This window comes from Pinus tabuliformis, chromosome 8 (assembly GCF_031772625.1).
Source record: "Pinus tabuliformis cultivar Carrire ecotype Pingquan chromosome 8, CPIR1, whole genome shotgun sequence".
Lineage (NCBI taxonomy): Eukaryota > Viridiplantae > Streptophyta > Pinopsida > Pinales > Pinaceae > Pinus > Pinus tabuliformis.
The window spans coordinates 1955004304-1955028733 of record NC_142294.1 but is presented as its reverse complement, the minus strand read 5'-3'; the positions used below and the strand labels follow the sequence as shown (position 1 = coordinate 1955028733).

Sequence of the window (24430 nt, the reverse complement as noted above, 5' to 3'; positions counted from 1 at the left end):
TACTGTCATTTAATGGTCAATCATATCGAGCCTCGGGTTGTTAATTCTCATTGCATCAAATGTCTCAGCCCTCAACATATTGGGATCGTCTAATTTGTACTTGCATATAATTGCCTAACATTTTATATTTGTTAGGCAACGCAAAAGTCTACAACCAACATTGTCAATTAACGGCCCATCACATCAAGCATATGGGTTTCTACACATCAGGCCTCAATGATCTGATATTCACCCTATGAGTGACATCAGTTAAAGATTTAATGAACAAAGGTATTACAGACTCATGTGCTGGTGTGTGTTTTGTGTTATTTAAGCAACATATCGATCAGATTACCAATACATAGACATTTAAATGGAAAGAAAACAGAGAAATATAGTAAGAAAACACAAAGACACAAGAAATTTAATAAGGAGTTCACCCTATTCTCCAGGGCTACATCTCTGGTCCAGCTCTCAGTGGTGGCCTTGTTTTATTGTTTCTTTAAGAAAAGAATTACAATATAGGGACTTAATGTGAGTTCCCCTAAAGCAGGTTTACTTGGCAGGGTGGTTCTTGGATTCTCCAAGCCACTTGAGTGCACAGACTTGACTTTCCTACTAGCTCTATGACCTTCTGGTCTACAGTGGAAAGAGCCAAATGTGATGCTCAGTCCGGAAAAATTCCTCTATGGGATGGCTTGAAACTTCAAGCTCTCTAGTGCTCGATGCTACCTTTGGTCAGCTCGACCCTCTGTCTCTTCTGCTTTGCTTTACTACCTTCTTCTTTGTTTCTGTCTCTCTGTGTACAGTCCCCCTCTCAGGGTCTACAGTTACATTTCTCTGTCTCTCAACTTCGAAAAACTAACTGATTAACTATGTATCCTATCTCTATTCATGGCTTTGAAGCCTTTCATTCCCTATGCATGTTCAGTTCCTCCTCCGCCTCTATTGATTTACCTTCTGTAGCTGCACTTGTAGTTCCCTAGCTCGGCGTCATCATGAACGCTCAAGGAGTGGCCACATGTCCTCCTCTAAACGGTGCCAGCATGCTTCATCATTTCGTTTCTTCAGTTACGTCGTGGATGGGTCTTTCCTCCACTGTGGCGGTCAAACGAATTCCAAATCCTTCTAAAATGCGACATAATCCTTCATCGTTCCATTTCCTCCATCGGGCGCAATGCCAGCCCTCCGATCTCAGGCCTCCAGATCCGACACCATACGCATGCTTCACGGGGTTGACTTGCTCGATTGATAGCGCGCGATTAATGGGGGTTTTCTCTCACCTCCGCTTTCCATGCGTTGACTAATGTATGGAATCACTCTGCTCTCATCCAAAACCTCTTATCGTCTAAGGGCATCCTGATCAAAACCGTCAGTTTTCAAGAGCACAAGTCTCACCTTATACTTTCAGCGCTTTTTCCTTTTTTTGTCTGTGGTTCTCCAGTTCCCCCACGCGACCGAGTGCTCGGGCTTTTTCCATTATGGCCCTATTCACCCAGCTAGGTGCTAATCGCGCATCAAAATCCACCTCCATTTCTTGATCCGAGTCTCCCAAGGGCTAATTCGGCCACTCGCACAGTCTCCATGGGCCTCAGTCAGCGCGCTTTGACCGAGGTCCTCATCATCCCACAATGGCTGCCATTGCCACTGGTTTAGGGGTGTTTTTGATCGTTGTTTTGGATTATTTAGAGATTTTTCCCATCCTGATATAGTTATGGTTTCTTGATAGTCTTCTATGGATCCAATTCGGATCACGACCTTCCCACTAAAAAAGCTTTTGGACCACCAAAAGTTGGTTTTCAAGCATCGACTAAGTGAGGGTATTGTTTTCTCACCTATCCAATCTCAATCCACTTTGCACTGCTTGGCTTCGAACCTTTGAGCCCAATCCTAAGGTACTCAACATTTCCCCTGCACGTTGTCCTCACCTTCCTGTCTAGCACTATGTCTTCCTGCAATTCATTAAGATACTCAGGTTGCAGGTCATCAATGGAAGGCAATTGACTTTGCTCTTCAGGGTCCTCAATCATTGAAGGTTTAAACAATCTCAAGCAATCTTTATTTATGACTGAGTAGATGTGCATGTAAGGTGGTAAATCAAGGCGAAAAGTATTTTCCCCAATCTTCTCAAGTATCCTAAAAGGTCCATACCTGATAGGCTTTAGTTTTTACCATCACCTTGCATCTTATCCTTGCTGATATACAGCCAGACTTGGTCTCCAACTTGAAAACTATGCTCCATCTAATGCTTATTGTGTTAGCCTTGTATTTGGCTTGGCTCTTTTCAAGCTATTCCTGTACTGCCTGGTGGATCTCCTGGATCTATTCAATGAACCTAGTTTCCTTGTCCACATCACTATGTCCATCAACCATGGTATCTTTACAAAAGATAAAATTCAAAGGAGACCTTGGTGTGAAACCAAAACAGGTCTCAAAGGAGATCTCTATGTAGAAGAGTGTTTGGCTCTGTTGTAAGCATGCTGCACATAACACAAGTGTTCATCCCAAAGCTTAGGATGTTTGTTGTAGTAACCTCTCAATAACTGGATCACTGTTCTGTTTACTACTTCTGTCTGACCATCTATTCATGGATGAAAAGCTGTGCTTTTCTTCAACTTGGTGTCTATCAGTTCCCACAGACTCGACCAAAACTTCCCCACAAATCGGGTGTCTCGATCAGATACAATGGAAGTGGGTAATCGAAAATGAACCCATACATGTTCAAAGAAAAATTTTGCAGTCTATTCAACTGTAATCTGTTTACTACAAGGTATCGAAATACACATTTTGTTGAACCTATCCACAAAAACATATAAATAATCATGACCCTTCCTAGATTTAGGCAGTCCTCCAACAAAATCCATGGAAACACTTTCCCAATGGTGAGAAGGAACTGGATATGGAGTGTACAAGCCTAGTTTTCTGATGTTGGGCTTGCTTTTCGCGCACATGGCACACCCTCTTAGATATCTAGAAAATGTCTTGTTCATTTTCGACCAATAGCAGAACCTTTGCAGCTATGCAACTGTTTTACTTACCCTAAAGTGACTTGATATCAAAGAAGCGTGTGCTTCCCTAATTATCTTTATCCTCTCAATTTGTGGAATGTAGAGTTTCCCACAATGGTATAAGAGTCGGTCCTTCATATGATAGTCCAATTCTTATACTCTTTTGCATTGACTCAAAGTTGCATATACATCTTTAAAGTCCATATCCTAAGCATATTGTTCTAGGTAGCTTTCAGGTAGCACAAAATTATGCTTAAGTATGGTAGATTCATTTATAATAGGTCTAGATAACATGTCCGCAACCTTGTTATGTATGCCCTTTTTATATCTGATGACTAGATGAAACTATTGCAAAAAACCCATCCATCTATAATGTCTTGATTGTTGCAACTTAGTTTGGGAGTGTAGATATTGAAGTGGTTGATGATCAGTATGTATTACTGTCTCCTTGCCCATTAAATAATGTTTCCACTTTTTCACACTCTGAACTAATGCATACAATTCTTTATCATATGTAGGATAGTTAGCTACTGCAGGATTAAAAGTCTCAAAATGATAACATATGGGTTTACCGTGCTATGTCAACACTGCTCCCATGGCATAGTCACTGGCATCAATTTGGATCTCAAATGGTCTTTGTAGATCTGGTAGTGCTAGTACAAGTGTTGTACTAATTTTTTATTTCAAGATGTCGAAGGATTTATGATGTTTGCCTCCCCATTGAAACACCTTATTCAATCCGGTTAAAGCATGTAAGGGAGCTGCAATCGAGGAGAAGTTAGAAATGAGCTTCCTCCAATATTGTGCTGCTCCTAAGAAGCTTCTCACTTCTGTAGCAGACCTGGGTTTAGGCCAGTTCACAATGACTGCCACTTTAGAGGGATCTATTTTCAATTCACCTCCCCCTACTATATGACCCAAGTAGTTTAGATATGTTTTGCCAAATTCACATTTTGAGAGTTTAACATAAAGTTTTTCCCTTTCCAAAACATCTAATGCCTACTTAACATGCTTTAAATGTTCTTCCCACATTTTACTAAAAATCATAATGTCATCCAGATACACAATAACAAAATCATCAAGAAAAGGTCTGAGTACATCATTCATTAATCTCATGAAAGTAGCAGGAGCATTGATCAAGCCAAAAGGCATAACCAACCATTCACACAATCCCTGCTTTGTTTTGAAAGCAGTCTTCCATGCATCTTGCTCTGCAACTCTGACCTGATCGTATCCACTGTGCAAATCCATCTTGGTGAAATAAACATCTTCCTTTAATTGATCTAAAATATCATCTATGCAGGGAAGGGGATAATGATTTTTTATTGTTATCTTACAAAACATCATACTTTGAAACAACCTTTTCTATGTCAGCTTGCTGTTTAGCACTACAACCCTCAAATACATTGGTTTTATCAGGTTTCTTTTCCTTTACAACCATCAGTAAGAATTGTTTGCATGAATTTATCATTCTTTTCATTTGTCCTGAGTTTATGAGAGTATAATTATTCTTGAGCTTATGAGCTCTTACAAAGTATTCGATTCCATCTCTAACAAGTAGATACTTGTTATCAACTCTATAGAAAATAGCCTTTCTATCATACAAGTAAGGACTTCCTAAAACAATTCCACATATATCTAAGGGAATTATGTCTAACTCCACCTCATCCACAAATGTTGACCCAAAATAAAACTTGAGTTTGCACTGTCTAGTCACTTGTAGTTGTTCTTTATCATTCAACCATCCTAATGGGTGTGGTTTCTTGTGAGGTGTAGTTGCTAATCCTAGTTTCTTTACAATTGCTTCAGAAATTAGATTTACTTGTGAGCCACTATCAAACAAAGTATCAATATTTTGATTTTTGGAAATAACTCGAATATGGAAAAGCTCATGACTTTTTCTCTTATTTTCTTCATCAATAACAGATTGAGCAGAATTGCTAGTAGACGCTTTAGAATTCTTACCTTTTATACATGTGGCTGCTATAGTTGTTTCATCTCTTGAGTCTGATCCAAAATCATTTTGAATAGCTACAGCAACCTTCTTCTTGCCCTCGGACTTCTTAGGTCTTAGCTCTAGATGCAGAATCCAACAATGCTCATCATCATGCCCATCCTTTTTATAGTGAGTGCATGAAGCTTTGGATTTTTGTGCAGTGTTAGCCTTCCTTGCTTTCCACTTCTACTTTCTTTTCTCCTTTCTCTTGCTTACAGTGGGTTGGGATGGTCCCCCAACTTCTGGATTTCCATTCTTTCCTCTAGCTTCTAGAGGAGTAGCTTGTACAGATACCTCTTCTATACTAGTGGGATTAAACATGAGGATGGTATGCCTCACGTAGCTGTGTAGACCACCAATGTACTTCAAAAGAGTCTCTGGCAATTCTAGTGAGATACCCAACATCAATGCTCTCTTTTTGAATTCTTGAGTATACCCTTGCACACTTTGCCCTTACAACTATCAAAGAGTTCGCCAACTCATCATGGCTTGTTGCATGTAGGCCAATGGATAGAACTGCTTTTTGATTATAGAAATGAAGTCACTCCAAACAGAGATGGTCTTACCATGTCTTTTCATATCACCGTGGGTTCTGCCTTCCCACCAAAACAAGGCAGTGCCACCTAGGCGTAGGCTTGCCAGCTGAATCTTACTCTTGTCTGAGTTTATGTTTTGTACCCTATAATACACATCAATTTGTCTAATCCAATTGTCCAACTTTTTAGCATTTAGCTCTCCATCATATATAGGCAAATCAAATTTAACATCTAGTTTAATCAAAGATGCTTTCTTATTATGCACAGGGCTATTAGGAGGTGTGAGAAAGATTTCCTCTTTCCCCTTTCCTTTGGAGTGGTCATGGCAGTGAGACTCATCTTCTTCTTTATCTTGCTTAGAACCTGATGAATCTTCAACCTTATGCTTTCTAAAGTCTCTATACATTTCTTCTACCATAGACTTTATAGCTAGGAAACTCTCTATGAATTGAGGGTCTAGCCCAACAGAACCTTCCTCTAACATTGTCTTCTAAGAATAGACTCTCCCAATTTCAGGATTAGTTTCCACCAACTCTCCTTCTCCTAATTTGAGCTTTGATCTTGTGAGCATTCATAGCTAAACCAACACAAGCTTGTCTAACCTTACAGCCTAGAGCTCTGATACCACTTGATCTGATATTCAACCTATGAGTGACATCAGTTAAAGATTTAATGAACATAGGTATTACAGACTCATGTGCTGGTGTGTGTTCTATGTTATTTAAGCAACGGATCGATCAGATTGCCAATACACAGACATTTAAATGGAAGGACAACAGAGAAATACAGTAAGCAAACACAAAGACACAAGAAATTTAATAAGGAGCTCACCATATTCTCGAGGGCTACATCTTCAGTCCAGCTTTCAGTGGTGGCCTTGTTTTATTGTGTCTTTAAGCAGAGAATTACAATACAAGGACTCAATGTGAGTTCTCCTGAAGCAGGTTTACTTGGCAGGGTGGTTCTTGGATTCCCCAAGCCACTTCAGTGCACAGACTCGACTTGCCTACCAGCTCTGTGACCTTCTGGTCTACAATGGAAAGAGCCAAATGTGATGCTCAATCCAGACAAATTCCTCTATGGGATGGCTTGAAACTTTAAGCTCTCTGGTGCTCGATGTTGCCTTTGGTCAGCTTGGCCCTTTGTCTCTTCTGCTTTGCTTTACTGCCTTTTTCTCTGTTTCTGTCTCTCTGTGTACAGTCCTCCTCTCAGGGTCTACTGTTCCACTTCTCCATCTCTCGACTTCGAAAAACTGACTGATTAACTGTGTATCCAGTCCCTATTCATGGCTTTGAAGCCTTTCGTTCCCTATGCATGTTCGGTTCCTCTTCCCCCTCTGTCGATTCACCTTCTACAGCTGCGCTTGTATTTCCTTGGCTCGGCATCATCATGAACGCTCAGGGAGTGGCCATATGTCCTCCTCTAAACAGCATCAGCATGCTTCGTCAATTTGTTTCTTCAGTTACGTCGTGGATGGGTCTTTCCTCCAATGTGGCGGTCAAACAGATTCCAAATCCTTCTAAAATGCGGCGTAATCCTTCGTCGGTTCCATTTCCTCCATCGAGCACAATCACAATCGTCTGATCTGAGGCCTCTAGATTTGACACCATATGCACACTTCACACGGTTGACTTGCTCGCCTGATAGCGTGCGATCAACGGTGGTTTTCTCTTACCTCCGCTTGCCACATGTTGACCGATGTATGGAATTACTCCGCTCTCATCCAAAACCTCTTACCGTTTAAGGGTGCCCCGAGCAAAACCGTTGGTCTTCCAGAGCACGGGTCCCGCCTTGTACTTTCTGCGCTTTTTCCTTTTTCTGCCCACGGTTCTTCGGTTCCCCCACGCGACCGAGTGCTCGAGCTTTTTCCATTATGGCCTTGTTCACCCAGCAATGCATGATTAGGGCTAGGCTAGGCGCTAATTGCACATCAAAATCCACCTTCGTTTCACGATCCGGGGCTCCCAAGGGCTAATTCGGCCTCCCACGCAGTCTCCATGGGCCTCAGTCAGCACGCTTTGACCGAGGCCCTCATCATTCCATGCTGGCTGCCATTGCCACTGCTTCAGGGGTGTTTTTGATCGTTGTTTTGTCTTCTTTAGAGATTTGTCTCGTCCTGATACAGTCATGGTTTCTTGACAGTCTTCTATAGATCTGATTCGGATCACTCAAGTTGTTGAGCCTCGGCCTATCGACCATATCGATCCTCAACCTATTAACTCTAGTGCAAATTGTGTTCATGCTCTATCAAACACAGGTCATTTCGGCCTATCGACCACATCATCCCTTGGCCCATTACCATTTCTTAATGCTAAAACTCTAAGACCCTTTGGTAATCCAACATTCGATAAATGATGTAGTATGCTAGGTGGCAACAATGATGTAGGGCACCGAGATGTGCCATGTGGCGAAGACCGTGACATGGTAGAAATGGTAAATGACACATGGTAGGTGTTTTTGATAGATTTTGAAGGATGACTAGACCAATGGAAAGTAACACATGGAAATTATTGATTGGCTCCAATAGATGATGTGGCAAGTACAGTGGCAGGTGATGTGGTGAGGTGGGTCATATCCAGCTACAATCTATGGGAGTTCTTGAACAATTATGTCTTCAGTTTGTGGGTTCCACTAATATTCGATAGGGTCCAAGTCATTGTCACATCCCTCAGTCATGAGGTGCTAAGAGACAACACCTAAGAGCTTCAAATCTCGATACATCACTATATCGACATTTTACAAGCAAGACTAATATCCGATAAAGAATAGCTACCGGTCATGGCGCCAAGACATGTGGAGGTAAAGGTGTAGCACTTAAGGGCTTCGGGCCTTGGCATATTAGAAAATTGAGAAAAGAACTAAACTCAGGTCTCTTGATATCCCGAGAATTGTAAGCCATCATTTAGAGTGTGTGGTTACAGGTACCAATAAACCCAGCCCTAAGGGACATCATCTTATTGTCATACATGCATATCACCATGTCAGAAGAGAATAGATCTGAGGTCCTAATATGTAGAACTATGGTTGTGTACACGAGTGAATGTGGAGTGAAGGCTACAACATTGGATGAAGGGGAAGATATAGAAATGAAGTATAGGAGTAAGATTTTGTGTGTGAAAGGAGATTCCTCATTGTGTTTGCAAGTTTTGCAGGATAAGACTCAATCAAAGAATAATATTGTGGGTAAATACCGTGGGTTGATACCAGTGGTAAAGGTACGATTCATGAAAGAGTTCATGTTGTATAAATACATGGTTAAACAATTGGTGAAGTTGTTGATACTATGCATATGTAAAAGAAGTGTAATCGAGATATCAAGGCACTATAAAAGGAGAGTGAGAAGCGAGTATGAGTATAATGAAATTTGTGTGAATGTGTAAGAGAAACAGTAAGGGTGAGAGATACAACAAATACATTTGCTGAACTTGACAGTAGTAGCTAGTATGAGTAAATAGGGGATTGGTGTTCCCTGTAGGTGAGTGCCTACAAAACTTTGGGGATTAGTGTCTCAAATAGGTTGAAGGCTACAATTTTGAAAGGGGATGAGTGTCTTCTACAAGTGGGTGCTTGCAAATCTTGTTTCTATAGGTTGGTGCTTACAATCATCATTTAAAAAGGAAATTCTCTTGTAATTTTCTCCCATTTAAGTTTCCAAATTAAATCTCTTTTGTTATATGTGTTCAATTGATTCTATGTCATTTACAATTGTCTATAATTTTAAAATGGTAAAATAGTGAAAATTCGTAAGTGTAGAAATAGAGATCTTAAATAATATAAAGAATTATAAATATTGATTCACCCCACTATTTAACAAACCCTATATATAGAACGTGAATGAGTATTAAGCACCAACTAAGATGATCACATGATCAATCTTTTTCTTATATCAATTTATAATAATGAAAATTATAAAATTATTCATTCAAAATCATTTTAAACCCACAATCTTCTTGCAATGCTTTAATCTTGGAAAATCGTGTTCGGTCATTTTTATATGGATGATCATATGTAATTTTTGTAATTTGTATTGGTTTATTATTTATAATTAATAAATATTTTTTCTTGATATTAATAATGAAAACAAAACTTTTGTAATCATATTTTTTTGAGTTTTATTTATTTATTTTTAATAAAGTTTAAATCAATCTAAATTCATCTTAATTCTAAATCAATTAAAAGTTAAGAAAAATCAAATATTTCTAAATGAAATATTTTACTCAAGTTTTATATTTAAAAAAAATTACACCTTAATAAATTTAATCTTCCCATAACTTATACACATGAAATTAATATATATTTAAACTAATATTATATAAATATACTTAACTTTTATATTTTAAATATATATCTTTTAAATATCTATTAGACACAACTATACCTATTGTTAATTAGCTTTTACACTTTATTATTAAGTTTATCCCATTATTTTTATCTATGACAATTTAAGTCTCTTAAATTAATATTTGAGCAATTTTTTAATTAAGTATTAATAAAAAAGTAAATTAAATTTATAAGAAATAATAAATTAATTAATCAAACATTTTTATTTAAGAAAAAAATTATGTATAAAAAAATTGAATATAATAAAATTTATATTTATGTATAAATTAAAAAATATAAATATAAATAAAAATTATGGATCACAGAGGTCTCAATTCTATAAAAATTTTATTATATTAAAATTCATAATAAAAATTTTCCCATTCTAAATCAATTAAATTATCAAAACATTAATTAAAATTTAAATTTTAAATCATCGAATAGGGCTCTGTATATCATCAAATTTTAACCATAAAAACGAACCAAATAATAATAACAAAATCTAATCTAAAACTTACTCAAATAAATGAAATTAAATGTTAAAATCAACCTATCTCTGCTCGTAGAATGAAGAAAAAAAAACATAACACCTTCCCTGTGCAATCTCAGAAATATTAATTCATAACCATAACCATGCCTAGAAACCATGGAAGTATAAGCTCCCGTGGAACGTAAACAAGCTTGACCAACTTGTGTAGAAAGAGACACACACAAATTGAGTCTCAGCCAAGGGAATGGCATCAAAGCATTTATCAAATATAGCTTCCACTTTTGTTCAGTTCTTATCCTTTTGCTTTCAATATAAAGCAAAGCTTCCGAGTCAAAGTCTAAATTTGCAGGTGCATTAACGAGCTGAAATGATAAATGGGATCAATAGGAATATGTACATCTGAACCAGATGGTATATATATTTAGTATATCACCAAAGATGAACTACAACAATTGTTGGAACATTTTCAACCTGCAAACAGCTGGGCAATTTGAATCAGGTGTCCATGGAGCTCCAGAGGGGATGAAAAGAAGGGGCTGTGGTCGGTATCCATGATAATGACCTTATCAGGAGGCCACATTTTGATCATGGCTTCCTGTTTATCCAACTGTAAAACTCTGTCCTGCAAGGTCTTTATATAAACTCTTGGAACCTTCATAAATTCTTCTGAGATTGCAGTAAAAGTGGCTGTCTGGATTGCCAGCAATGATGTTGGTCTTAACAGCAGTGAGGCCAGAGCAGCATCCTGTAATTTGAATATACCCACATCAACATTTAATGAAAAAACTAGATATTGGGTTTTAAGTGGCCTCCATAAATACATATCCAGTTGGGTTTTGGTGGAAATCACAGAGCAATGATTGAAAACTGCATAAATAGAGATGGGTTATCCATTTTCAAAAAAGCCACAGGCCTTAATTACCAGTGAAATTAGGGAGTTATTTGTTGTGCTATTCTGATAGATTTTATACCTCAGGTGGGCTGAGTTGATATAGAATTTCTTGTTGCAATTCTCTGAGTACCATTGCGCTTGTTGGTGGGTGTTCTGGTCCAAGGCCATGGTAGAATTCATATTCGTTTAACAGATCTGGAGTTCCCTGCACAGATTGAATTGAAAAATTTTCATTTCCTGTATCTAAACAAAGAAATACACACACATGTATACATATAAAATATGAAACATGTTTGGAGAATTTTTTAGCATTCAATTCAATTTGCACAGAGCAAAAACTGCTTATATAGTATTAAAAATCTGAATAAATGTTTCTTATGCTTAGACCCAGTTTCATACAAAACCAACGTGGGTCTTTAAAGTCATCTCTGAAGCTCAGATCACAACATTAGATAACAGTAATTGCTTTGAATTCATAAGGTCAACAACCTGCTGGACATCTTGGTCTGTACAAAACCCATGAGACAGCATGGTGGCAGAAACATAAACTGCAACAGCAATCTTATGGCCAAACTCATGGATTGCATGTGTCAAGCTCAGTCCTCCAGCACTGTGGCCAACCAGCACAACCTACATCAAACAAACAACAGATAAATATGCCAAATAACTTCAAAATTTGCATGGCAACTGAGCTAGCCTCACTGTCAGAGGCAATTGAATCCAGGCTGATCACAGACCTTCTGAGTTTGAGGTATTTCTGACAGTATGTTCATCAGAGGCCTGTCATAATCCTCAAAGGAAGTGATTGAATCAGGATCCACAGTGTTCAGGCCTGACCCTGTGAGATCCATGGCAGTGACCTTATGCCCAGAGTTTTGCAGAAGATGGATGAGCTTGTACCAGCACCAAGCTCCATGGCCTAGACCATGTATCAGCACAAAATGGAACTTGCCATATTGATGGTTATGGCCGCCATTTTCCATTGTAGCCATCAAGAGTCTCCTCCTCTCCTTGTTTTGGTGATACTGATGCAGTAGAATGGGGCTTTCTGGCTCTTTATAGCCATGGAAGCATAAAGAATGTAATCACTTGTTCTGATTGTAATCACTGTTGCTAGATTGCTGGGTCATATTCCTAGTCAACCAAAAGTGGTGTGTTATGATGGATTCAAAAGTTGAAATCTGGCCTGGGTGAGGTTTCAGGCAAGTTGGATAAATTTCATGATGGTAAGAGGTTTCAACTAATTGAAAGTTACCAGTCAAAACCCAGCCATAACAATACATCAAGATATATGTATATGCTCAACTTAAGTAAATACCACAATATTACTTCCATGATAATGAGTTCATGGGCTCCTCATTAGAAATATTTGTACCAGTTTTGTAATTTAAAACCAGACTTGATTTAATAAAACGAACATAATAATTGTTCCAATCTATGAGGGAGGAGATTGGAGATAAACATAAAAGATAGTTGACTTTGGTTATGTTTTGGATTTTAATTTCAAAGGTTTTATTTTAGAGATGTGCATTAAATTTTGTCCTCAAAGATTAGATGAAGGAGATGGGCGGATGCCATGGCTGGAATGGATGGAAGGGTGATGAATTTTTCCATGTATTCTACAATTTCTGCTGGTTTTCCTTATTTAGATAGAGATGAATAGTTGTAATGTAATTTTTCCAATAATTTAATTTAAACCGCACAATTTCTGCTGGTTTTCCTTATTTGGATAGAGATGAATAGTTGTACTGTAATTTTTTTTGGAATAATTTAAGTTAAATCGCACAGGATAGTTAAAGTTGTATAAGTTTTTTTTTTGTTTCTTAAGCATAAAATTGATTATTTTTTAATTCAATATTAAAATTTATTTCATTTTTTTTTGAATAATATAGATTAGTTTTTCATTCAACATTAAAATTTATTTCAAACTAATAATTACACTAAATAAATCTTTTTCCATAAAACATTATGACTAAATAAATCTTTTTCCATAAAACATTATGACTGATCTGAAAACCAAATAATAAATTTATTTCAAAACTTATAATTGCGTTAAATAAATATTTTTCCATTCACCATTATGACTGATCTGAAAACAACCAAATAATAGCGATGGATAGATCTTTTCCATCTAACATTAAGACCGATACAAAGACCAAAGACCAGAGACAAGACAGTAGTGGAGGATAGATCCCCTTGTGATGAGACCAACCGATAGGGAGGTATTCAAGTCTCCTTGAATCAAATAAGCCTTTCATGTCCAGATAAGATACTATGAATGGGAGTGATGGCCATGGTCAGAAAGAGTTGCGTGTTGATGTTGCAATTTATGAATTTCCTATCTTGACTTTCTAAGTTGAATATGGCGTTGAATCAAATAATATGATTAGGTAATTGTTTATTTTTGTGTTAGCATGTGTCTGTGCCTGTTATTAGCTGTTACTGATACCCGTTCTGCCCTATTATGTATGCCCGTTAGCTTACTTAGGTGGACCGGTCTATTAGGTGTAGTGTGAGATAAACAGGGTGGTGGTTATTATTTTTTAAAATATTCAAAAATATAATTAAAATGTATTATGATTTAATTATTTGAAAAATGTATAGTTTGTTAATGAAAAATTTTAGGAAAAAAATATATTCAGAATATGAGAGGACAGTTAAATAAGGCGAAAAGTTAACCTAATGGTTAGAGGAACGGCTAAATTTGATTAGGGAGGGAAATTTATATAGCGGTTAAGTTGACTTTTAGTCTTATTTAACCCTCCTCTGATCTTGTCATGAAGATGAACCACACTCGAGCAGTTATGTTGACTTTTCGCCTTATTTAACCGTCCTCTTAGATCTGCATCTTCATCTTGTCCTGAAGATAAATCGCGTCTTCATCTTGTCTTGAAGATGAACCACACTCTAGCCGTTAGGTTGACTTTTCGCTTTTTTTAGAGCAGTTAGGTTGACTTTTCGCCTTATTTATTTGCTTCTTCATCTTGTCCTGAAGATGAACACACTCTAGTCGTTAGGTTGACTTTTAGCCTTATTTAACTGTCCTGTGAGATCTACTTCTTCATCTTGTCGTGAAGATGAACCACATTGGCTCCTTCGAAGGCGTTGACCAAATATTATCAATGCGATTTTTTCCGAAATTTTTTCATTAACAAATTATAGATTACAGAAGCTTCAATTCGAATGTGTAATTTTTTTAAATTTTTAAATTTATTATAATTTTATTATTTGAAAATATGTAATTTTTTTAAATTATTTTAAAATTTAATTATAAATTAAGTTTATATAATTGAAAGCACAATAGTATTTAGTGATCATTTCTTATCATGGTTAAAACTATTTCAAATGATATCATACACTTTTTAATCACATATAACCTTAATTTTATACATAAAATCAAGCACCACTTTATTATAATTTAATATTATATCTAAAGAAAATATACACATTATTATATACAACTTTTAATTTATATTTTATTTTATTTTTTATTTAATTAATATTTTAATATAAATATAAAAATGAATTAAAGTAAAATCTTATAAATATCCCATGTAAATCTTCATATGCACCACAAGTCTTATATGGGGCATAAAAATTGTATAGTAAATAATGTCTAATTAAAAAAAAAAAAATCCATATAAACACCAAAAAAAATGTTATTACTTTGTATTTGGATTACATCCAAACACACTATATCATGGCATGTTTGTTTGGGTTTTTTCCTCATTTGCATGGTTTCGAATTTTTTTCCAAAGATCCATAGGATTTTTGAATTTAAAAATTCTTAATATTAAGTGTTTTTTTATATGTTATATGGAATTGTTATTTATACTAAATCACCCCATTTGTATAGGCTTCTAAATGGGAATTCATGAGAGATGAAATACAAAATTAAAAGGTCTCTAAATGTTAATTCAAGAGAGGTGAAACACTTTCACATTTAACTAATGTTATTACATGAGAAGTATTTAGTGTTTTAAATCACATTTTATGAGTGTAACACACAATTGAATGTGACTTGGTTGGTAAAGATTTTTGCCTGCAAAGAATAGTGGGCATAGGGCCATGTCATGCAAATAGTTTTGACATGTGCATAATCTTTTGTCTTTCATGGAAGGTGTTAAATTATTAAGTGATCTTAATAGGATACATTATCTTAGGGGAAAGAGTGCCTTAACATTTATAGCTTCAACATTTATTACCTACCATTGTTTGAAGAATAAGTCCCTTCTAAACTTGCTACAAAAGTCAATAACAAGGTTAATTAATCATCTAGATTAATGCAAATTCGTTATATGACATGCCAATGAATTTGCACCATGGAATCATGTTGGTAGTGTTTTCCAATTGTGATCTTAGAATTTGTTTCAATTGATATGTCACTTGAACTTTATAGTCGTACTATATTTTGTTTAAATGAATTATTCTATTAAGAATTTTTAGAGATTAACATATTTAAAGCAAAAACAATCTTCCTTGAGCCAATTGTTATTGTTTATCCTTCAACAAGCACACCACTACGTGTTTGATGCATGCTCTATCTTCAAGAACTATTTCTTTATTTCCTATTATGCTTTTAATTATATATGTGGTGAGATCTATATTCAATTTACATATTATTTAGACAACAATTGTAATTTCTAATATGAAATGAGGAAAAATGAGAAAACAATAAAAAAATTGTTACATATATCGAAAAGATTATTATAATCAATAAGAATACCAATTTAATAGTTTCCAATCCTAATTACAAAGTCTAAATGCATCCCTGTAATTTTTGTATATTTTACTTTATATAGCCATATCTTAGTATGCGACTTTGACTTAGATATTGTAGATTTGGACTTTAAGTCCTTATTTTAGATTGCTCTATGATACGTTTTTCTTAGATGAAGCATATTAAATGTATTAATTGAGAAGCCCATAAAGCCTAGAATAATAAGTGTGATGTTAAGGTGCTTCATGCAAACTTTATGGGTATTCCTCTCTCTCTCTCTCTCTCTCTCTCTCTCTCTCTATAGATATAGATATATATATATATATATATATATATATATATATATATATATATATATATATATATAATGTCATTGAGGATATAGGGAATACTCTAGGAAAGTTTATAAAGATGGATAATGAATGATTACAACAAGGTTTGTTTACCTTTGTTCGTCTATGTGTGGAAATAGATCTGACTAAAGGTCTACCAAATTGTATTTTGTTAAATCATAGTTCTTTCAGATGGATCCATATTTTAGATTATGAAAACACAGCCTTTAGATGTAGTTCATGTTTTCGAAGAGGGCATTTATAAGATTCATGCCCAGAGGTAAAAAAACGTCCAAAAAAGAAAAAGTGGCAGGTTCATAATTCTAAAAGTTAGCAGTCATATGAACCTATTTTCTTGGAGGATGAGGAAGAGGAGATCAAGGAAGGCCCCCTCTCTAAAGATGATATGGTCACCAAGAATCAAGTGTCAAATTCACAACATATGCAAAAATCACAAGATACAGACACAACTCGAGATATTGGTGTAGAAGGCACACTGACACTTAAAGATGATGGGATAGTGGGAACAAAAGGAGCACATGTGTTGGAAAGTTCTGACTCCGATAAAGAAAACCCCCTATGGTGAATGTGACCAAATTGGTTGTAATACATGTAAACACATCATCAGGGATTTTGCAGAAAGTACAAAGAAAGGAGGGAAAGAAGGAGAAGTTAAGAAATTTTTATAATACTTAGTTGTTGAGTTTTATTATATCTTTTTGGGCTAAAAAGCATATTACCCTTTTTACAATGACTATGGTCTTTCTTTATTGAATTATTTAAGCATCTGCAAAACATAATTTTGTTCCTCATACAATAAAATAAGATTTATTTTCCATGGGATATATATATATATATATATATATATATATATATATATGTATGTATCATATGTAATAGGGATTTGAATTGATGGTGAATGGGTATACTATTAAGGCACTGCTTGCTAAAAGGTCATTGCTGGTGAGCACCAGTATTGCAACAATAATGCTGCAACTCCTGAGGCTTCCTACTTTAGTTTTATCAATCCGGTAGTTTGTAACAAACTTGGAAGCGACAGTGTTGTATGCACAAGTACTAGTTCTTACTGCAGGCTGTCACTTGGTCAGCTGGCGCAAGATCACTAGGAGCTCAAGTCAACTTCTATGGATTCTAGAAGAAGCTTTATATGTGATGAAATAAAGGAAATCATACTCTACAATGGCTACTCTATTTGCAGAAAGGAAAAGGACTGAAATGTAAAGTAAACCTAGCAAACCCTACATAACCAACTAATCCTAATTTTGCAGAAAGAGAGATAAAAAAAAACATGAAATGATTGCCATTACCTACTCAAGAAGTAAACAACATCTACTCAAGCTATTTCTAGAAGTAAATGAGAAAAAACAACTTTTTGGATTTTTATGTATTTTTTGGTGAAATTGTCATGCATGTAATTTATTTGTTTGTGGATGTGGCAGTGATTAGGTGGCGATGGAGGGTGACTTTGGGATTTGCAGAGGTGTAGGGAGGTGTGGATGGGTCCTAGGAGGCCTCTGGTAGCCTCTGGAGGCTTTTCCTACAATCGGACTTCAAAAAGAAGCCTACAGGAAAATCTACAGGAGGCTACAGGGGATCTACAGGAGGATGCCGAGAGCAGTTTTGGAGGTTTTGAAGGTGGGAAAGTGGGTGGAAAGGGTAGTTGAAGGCTAGGATGATGTGTTAAGGTGTCCAATGTTCACCAAGAATTATTAGGAGAGGGAAAGATGGTTGCAGTTGTTCAAGGAAAGGGAGGAAAGTATATGGGAAAAGTGTAGAAAATTAAGGCAGATTTGTGAGGAACCTTGGGCGACCTGTTGGCATAGATCAAAGAGAGATGGTGATGGCTGATTGGCTGACTTGTTGTGAGAATATTTTTGCTGCAAGAGCACTGAAAATAAAACAATGAGATTAACCAAGCAAGAAAACTAAGTGCATCAAAAAACATAATTTTGCATCAAGCTAGTCTAAACTCTGATCTATGAAAGTAAATGTTGAGAAATGCTACAAGTAAAGAAAGCATGGAAGGAAATTTATTGCAAAGACAGAAATGAGCATGGTGAAATAGATCTAAAGCAAATCATTAACCTTTTAACAAACTACAACACTAGAAATCCTATGGAGAAGGAAATTATGTGTTTTTGTGGCAGCAAGAGGGTCTTGGCCTCAGTTCATGGTCCCAAGGGGAAGAAAGGAGGCCAAGGCTCTGTTGATGGCCTTTTTGTATCTTCTTTCTATCACTATTCAACTTGCTATAGAAAACTAAAATGGAAACAACCTCATAAATCACCAAAAGCAACCTATTCTTAACCAAGAAATAAATTTATCTAACAACAATTAATTCATAAACTGAAATGAAACATAAAAGTACAGGAAACGAGGAGCTCGGCTACTTGGATTTGGCCCTAACCCAAGAGCTTAAACCCTCTAAGAAGACTCCGTGCTAGCTCAAAAAGGATCTCATCTTTATTATCAAAATAATAATATGATTACATGAAACTGTCAACAAAAGTAAGCTCGAAGTTGAGTAGAGCAAAGTTGCAGTAGAAATTCGAAAACTTGACCAACTTCCTAATGAAGCCCTAAGCCTCTCTACTTATACAACTGAAACTCCCAATAGCTTCCTTAAAATCAAGGAGGCTTGGCTCCCAAAACTTGAGATAAACAGAAGTTATCCTCCACTTGCTCGGCTGCCTCCTAGTGCATTGATTTGGTTGTTTGCACTCCAAGCTGTATGAAGGAGAATTTGAAGTGGGGAGTCATAAATGAGGGTGATACCCTCCTATAAATCCTCTCCTTTGTCCACTTTGAAATATCGCTGCCAATTGTCCATTAAATCTTTGACTTTTTCTTCAAAATTCAATAAAAAACTGCATTAAACACATATTAGATTCCATGGCATCATAACCAACCCAACTCACTCCATAAGCATAAATATAATCAAAAAACATGCAATAATCTAAGAGAATGGTTGATTAAAATAAGTTAGGAGGCAAAATGAGCCCTTATAATTACCCATTTATGGGGCTCATCATCACCCGCCTACTGAAGGTGTTGCTCATCCTCTGAGCAACTTAGTCCATCTCCTCATCTTTGATGGCCCTGATGGCCTCCCTGACATCCCATGCTTCTGATGTGGTCTCCTCTTCCTCTTTTGTTTTGGCTTAATTGGTGTGCTGAGGGTAGTGAGAGCAGCTGCTGCCTCTCTTTCTAGAGTCTCAGGGGACACTTCTGTCTTTTCTGCCCCTTTTTCTCCTCCTTCTGTCTCTTTCTCTATTTCTGTTTCTCCCTGCTCTGTTTCTTCATATTTCTCCTCCTCTATCTTGGTTTCTTCCTTCTTCCCTTCTTGTTCTTCTAAATCACTAGTTTCTTCACCTTCTCATAAAACCTCCTGTCATTTTGTTTATGCTTCCTTGGAAAACCAACTATGGAAATGGAGAGAACAATTTTTTTGAAGAAAAATAGAGAGACAGAGACTGTTTTTTTTTTTTTTTTAAACAATAAGCAGCAATTTTTTTATGAATTTCCTCCACCCAACAGTTCTATTTTCTCCTCAAAAACTAAACCATTGTTATCATATTTTGATATTCAATGGAGGTATGCCAAGAACCTACCTCTGTAGCCCGAGAATTGTGCTAAAAACCGTGTTTTTCCCCTCCAAAATAGCTTACTGGCCCTCCTGTAGAACACTGCCAGCCCTCCTGTAGGACCTATAAGTGCTCCTGTAGAATGCCGATAGCAGGAGGATGGGTGAGAGCGATGGAGAACGATGGTTTCGAGGTTGTGGGGTGACAAGGAGCTTGCTGCAGCTAAGTGGACGAGGATGGAATGAAAGAAAAGGTGATGAGAGTGTTTCAAGGAGGAATACTTATTTTTTCTTTTAGATTTTTCCGGTGATGGGGTGAGCTAGAAAAAATGTGCATTGGCATTATTTGGACCGTTGGTCCCCACCTGCCTTGTCATCATGGTTTCTTTCCTTGTAATCACCTCTCATCATTGCATTGGAGTTTGCATACCCTCCACTACCTGTCCTTGACATCTCTCTTGAGTTTGACTAAGCGCACGTGTGGTGACATCTTCGGATGAGTAAAGTCAACTGGATGAAAGTGGCCCAGTTAACTGGCCACCTCAACCCCAATAAGCCTCAACCATCTCGTTGTTGTTGCATGTTCTCTGCTTTCTAAGATATGGTTGTATTGTGTGCAGGTTCCTTTCTGGCTAGATCTGATCTTCAAGTGTCTGCTTCAACCTTCAGATTTACACCCTCATGCTGTTGATGCTAGATTTTAATGGGACAGTGACTTGTTTTGTCTATATCTCTCAAACGGTAGACTGGATTGACCTAAAATTTTCTGAGCATGTTTCCATCATCATAATGCACCTCCCATAAAAATAAAAAATTGGTCAATGGATGCGAATTTCGAGAAAAATTGAAAATGGTTGAAGGTGATGGAGTCCAATTTCTTGGAAACCGTGCACTAGAATTGGCTGAAATTGCTTGGGCATGTTAGCATCATCCATATGCATCTCCCCATGTAATAATTTTTTAAATGGATGCACGGATATTGAGAAAATTCAAAAATGGCTGAAGGTGATGGAGGTCGATTTCTTGGTAACCGTGCACTAGAATTTGCTGAAATTACTTGAGCATGTTACCATCATCCATATCCATCTCCCCCTGAAACAAATTGGCAAATGGATGCATGGTTTTCAAGTTATGAAAAAAACAAATTTCTGCTCTATGTATTTTTGCATCCTATAGTTTTTTGGACAGCAAGGAAAATGAGCTTGGGGTGTGATGCAAGCTTGGAAATGATGGAAGAGAGGTTTGAAGACCACAGGAGGATTTATAAACCCTTTATGAAGCTTCCCCGTTTCTCAAATTGCTTTTAAAATCCATTTTTGGCTCTCTGTAATTTCTGTAAGAGCTTCCTGTAGAAAACACAGGGCCTCCTGTAGAAAACACAATTTTCGGAAAAGAAGTACAGTGAGGTGGAAAGAATGTCAAGAATGATGGACAAAGGTGAGGGAAGGTGGGATAGGTGCTGATATTGGTTTCAGAGCTTCCTTGGCACCTGTTGTTGCTTCCTATAGTCCTCGTGCACCTGCAATACAACTAGAAATTCATTTTTCTTTTTCCTTTTTTTTTTTTTGAAAACAACTAGGGTGCCTCAGAGAGGTTTTCGCCCTAATTGCCTGCCCTGGGCACCTCCAAGGGAGGTTTTCACCCAAGGATCTTATTCTTTTTCCTCTTTTTTCTTCTTTCCAACCCATTGACCGCCTCAAGGAGGTTTTCAGTCAATGGGTTGATCTGAGGCACCTCCAAGGAGGTTTTCACCTTAGATTTTTTTTTTTTTCTCTTATTTTTCATTTTTTTCTCTCTACCCTACCCAACTTGAAAAACAAAATCATTTTCAAGTATAAGAATACTTCCAATGGAACCATGTTCACATCAAGATGATAGAAAAAATGATGTGGAGGTTGGAAATGTATGCTTTGACATATATCCGAATTTCAGAGACCAAATGATTTGACTTTGAAGGGATCAAGCATAGTTGAGGAAGAGAGTGATGCTGCAACTTAGTGACTGTCTGGAACCATATCTCAATATAGTTGTGATGTCTTTGGCCCTTCTACTAATCTAGATCATTCTTCACGTCTTCTTCTACCATGACCTTCATATCTTCCTCTTTTTGCTGATTTTTCTCTTGAATACATAGAGGATTTGATGGTAATCATGAGGGAGCTCTCTCGATCTCTGATTTTGATGTCTTCTCTTCATCAAGTGCAGCCCATGGTTCTTTGATCTTCTCTTTTGCATATTCTTCTGCTGGATGTGGTCCTTCAATGATATCAATGTAATCTCTTTCTTGCAATACACTTCTTGAGCTATGGTGAATACCATTGAGCTCGAGAGGAGTTCTTTGGAAGTGTTGTACCTCAGCATTGTAAATGGGTTCAGATACTTCAATGTGTGGGTTTGGAAATAGTGGTACAGGTAGTCGAGTGGGAGGGTATATTTGAGATGGATGTGGATGGGGTTGTGGTTGGGCAAGTGGTGGAGGTAGAAGAGTGGGAAGAGATATGTATTGGGGCATCCACCCCTAATGATATGCATTCCACGGAGGTTGCGGTTGAACATAGGGTTGAAATGAATGGGTGGCTGGTTGGGCATGATATGGAGATGTGAAGGACCAAGGAGGAGGTGTGGACCAGGAAGGATGAGTAGGGGGGGCCCAAGAAGGTATGGAAGTGACTTGGTTGGGGTTGCAGTATGCCTAAGATGTCCCTTACATCCCCTGTTGATATGGTCTCAGTCCATGCGGCCTCCTTTGGTTTATGTAATAGATTTGTTCAGTGGCTCCTTCGGCCCCTTGGTATACAGCTTTAAGTCTGGGCAAGGAAGGGCACTTATCTGTAGAATGACTTTCTTCACAGATTGAACAAACCTCTATAGAGATCAATGGGAATTCATTCCTAGGATGCCTCTTGGTGCATCTAGGGCAAAAAATAGCCAAAGCCCTCTCTGCTTCCTCTTGTTTCCTTTTGATATATAAATCATCCATTTGCATGGCAAGAATCTGCAACATCTCACTCTTGAGGTCTTCTAGCATGTTTCCAATTTCACCTTTAATGGATGAATTGGAAGAAGAGGTACTGCCCTCAGCATTTCTGTTTTCGACCATTGGCTCCAAAGGAATGTTTTCTTCTTCTTCTCCCCTATACGTTCTTCAAATATGTCTTGTTCTTCACCTAAGGGTTCTTCTTGATCACAGCCACTGAAGAAGAGAGAAGGTTAGCTGTGTGAGGCAGTGGGGGGTTGGGCAAGAATTTTCCTGAATTATCTCTATTCCTACAAGGCATGAAAGGAAATATTTTTTGGTTGGTTTTTGTTTCTTTTCACACTGATTGTACCTGCAAAACTGAAATGTATTGAACAAAACAAAATGCAACTAACTGAAATGAACTTGCTGAAATGAAATTTTTAGAATTGAAAAGGAAAGCAAGGAAATGCAAAAACTGAAAGAAACAACTACTCTACTTTTGTTGAAATAAACTACTAAGCAGAAGGTTGTGATAGAAAATAGAAGAAAGCAGTAATCACAAAAGAATTTGACGCTTCCTCGGCAACGACGCCAAAAAGTGGTGAGCACCAGTATTGCAACAATAATGCTACAACTCTTGGGGCTTCTTACTTTACTTTTATCAACCTGGTAGTTCATAACAAACTTGTAAGCGATTGTGTTGTATGCACAAGTACTAGTTCTTACTGCAGGCTGTCACTTGGTCAGCTGGCGCAAGATCACTAGGAGCTCAAGCCAACTTCTATGGATTCCAGAAGAAGCTTTATATGTGATGAAAGAAAGGAAACATTACTCTACAGAGGCTACTCTATTTGCAGAAAGGAAAAGGACTGAAATGTAAAGTAAATCTAGAAAACCCTACTTAACCAACTAATCCTACTTTTGCAGAAAGAGAGATAAAAAACCATGAAATGAGTGCCATTACCTACTCAGGAAGTAAACAACATCTACTCAAGATATTTCTAAAATCAAATGAGCAAAAAACATCTTTTTGGATTTTTATGTATTTTTAGGTGAAATTTTCATGCATGTAATTTATTTGTTTGTGGATGTGGCAGGGATTGGGTGGTGATGGAGGGCGACTTTGGGATTTGCATAGGTGTAGGGAGGTGTGGATGGGTCTTAGGAGGCCTCTGGTAGCCTTATGGAGGCTTCTCTTGCAATCGGACTTCAAAAATAAGCCTACAGGAAAATCTACAGGAGGTTATAAGGGATCTACCAGAGGTCTACAGGAGGTATAAAGGAGGATGGCGAGAGCAGTTTTGGAGGTTTTGAAGGTGGGAAAGTGGTTGGAAAGGGTGGCTGAAGGTTAGGATGACGTGTTAAGGTGTCCAAGGTTCACCAAGAATTATTAGGAGAGGGAAAGATGGTTGGAGTTGTTCAAGGAAAGGGAGGAAAGTATATGGGAAAAGAGCATAAAATTAAGGCAGATTTGTGAGGAACCTTGGGCGACCTGTGAGGCATAGATCAAAGAGAGATGGTGATGGCTGATTTGCTGACTTGTTGTGAGAAGATTTTTGCTGCAAGAGAACTGAAAATCAAATAATGAGATTAA

The 24430-nt window shown here is 37.1% G+C and overlaps 1 protein-coding gene across 1 annotated transcript; it reads right to left on the bottom strand.

The window, feature by feature from the left end:
- Nucleotides 1–10729: 10729 nt before the first annotated feature.
- On the bottom strand, nucleotides 10730–12449 carry LOC149244289 (methylesterase 17-like). Its single transcript, XM_089367962.1, has 4 exons — nucleotides 11959–12449; nucleotides 11711–11851; nucleotides 11301–11426; nucleotides 10730–11074 (listed from the first exon to the last, which is right to left on the bottom strand). Exons 1-4 carry the CDS (start codon nucleotides 12211–12213, stop codon nucleotides 10796–10798), a joined length of 801 nt encoding a protein of 266 aa, XP_089224088.1. The 5' UTR covers nucleotides 12214–12449; the 3' UTR covers nucleotides 10730–10795.
- Between the last annotated feature and the right edge of the window lie 11981 nt (nucleotides 12450–24430).

Excerpts from the sequence above, each read along its gene's own strand:
- LOC149244289 (XM_089367962.1), bottom strand. The coding sequence starts at position 12,213 with ATGGCTACAATGGAAAATGGCGGCCATAACCATCAATATGGCAAGTTC. Across the intron at positions 11,852-11,958 it reads AAATACCTCAAACTCAGAAG|GTTGTGCTGGTTGGCCACAG; the intron begins GTCTGTGATCAG and ends TGTTTGATGTAG. Across the intron at positions 11,075-11,300 it reads ATCAACTCAGCCCACCTGAG|GATGCTGCTCTGGCCTCACT; the intron begins GTATAAAATCTA and ends TTCAAATTACAG.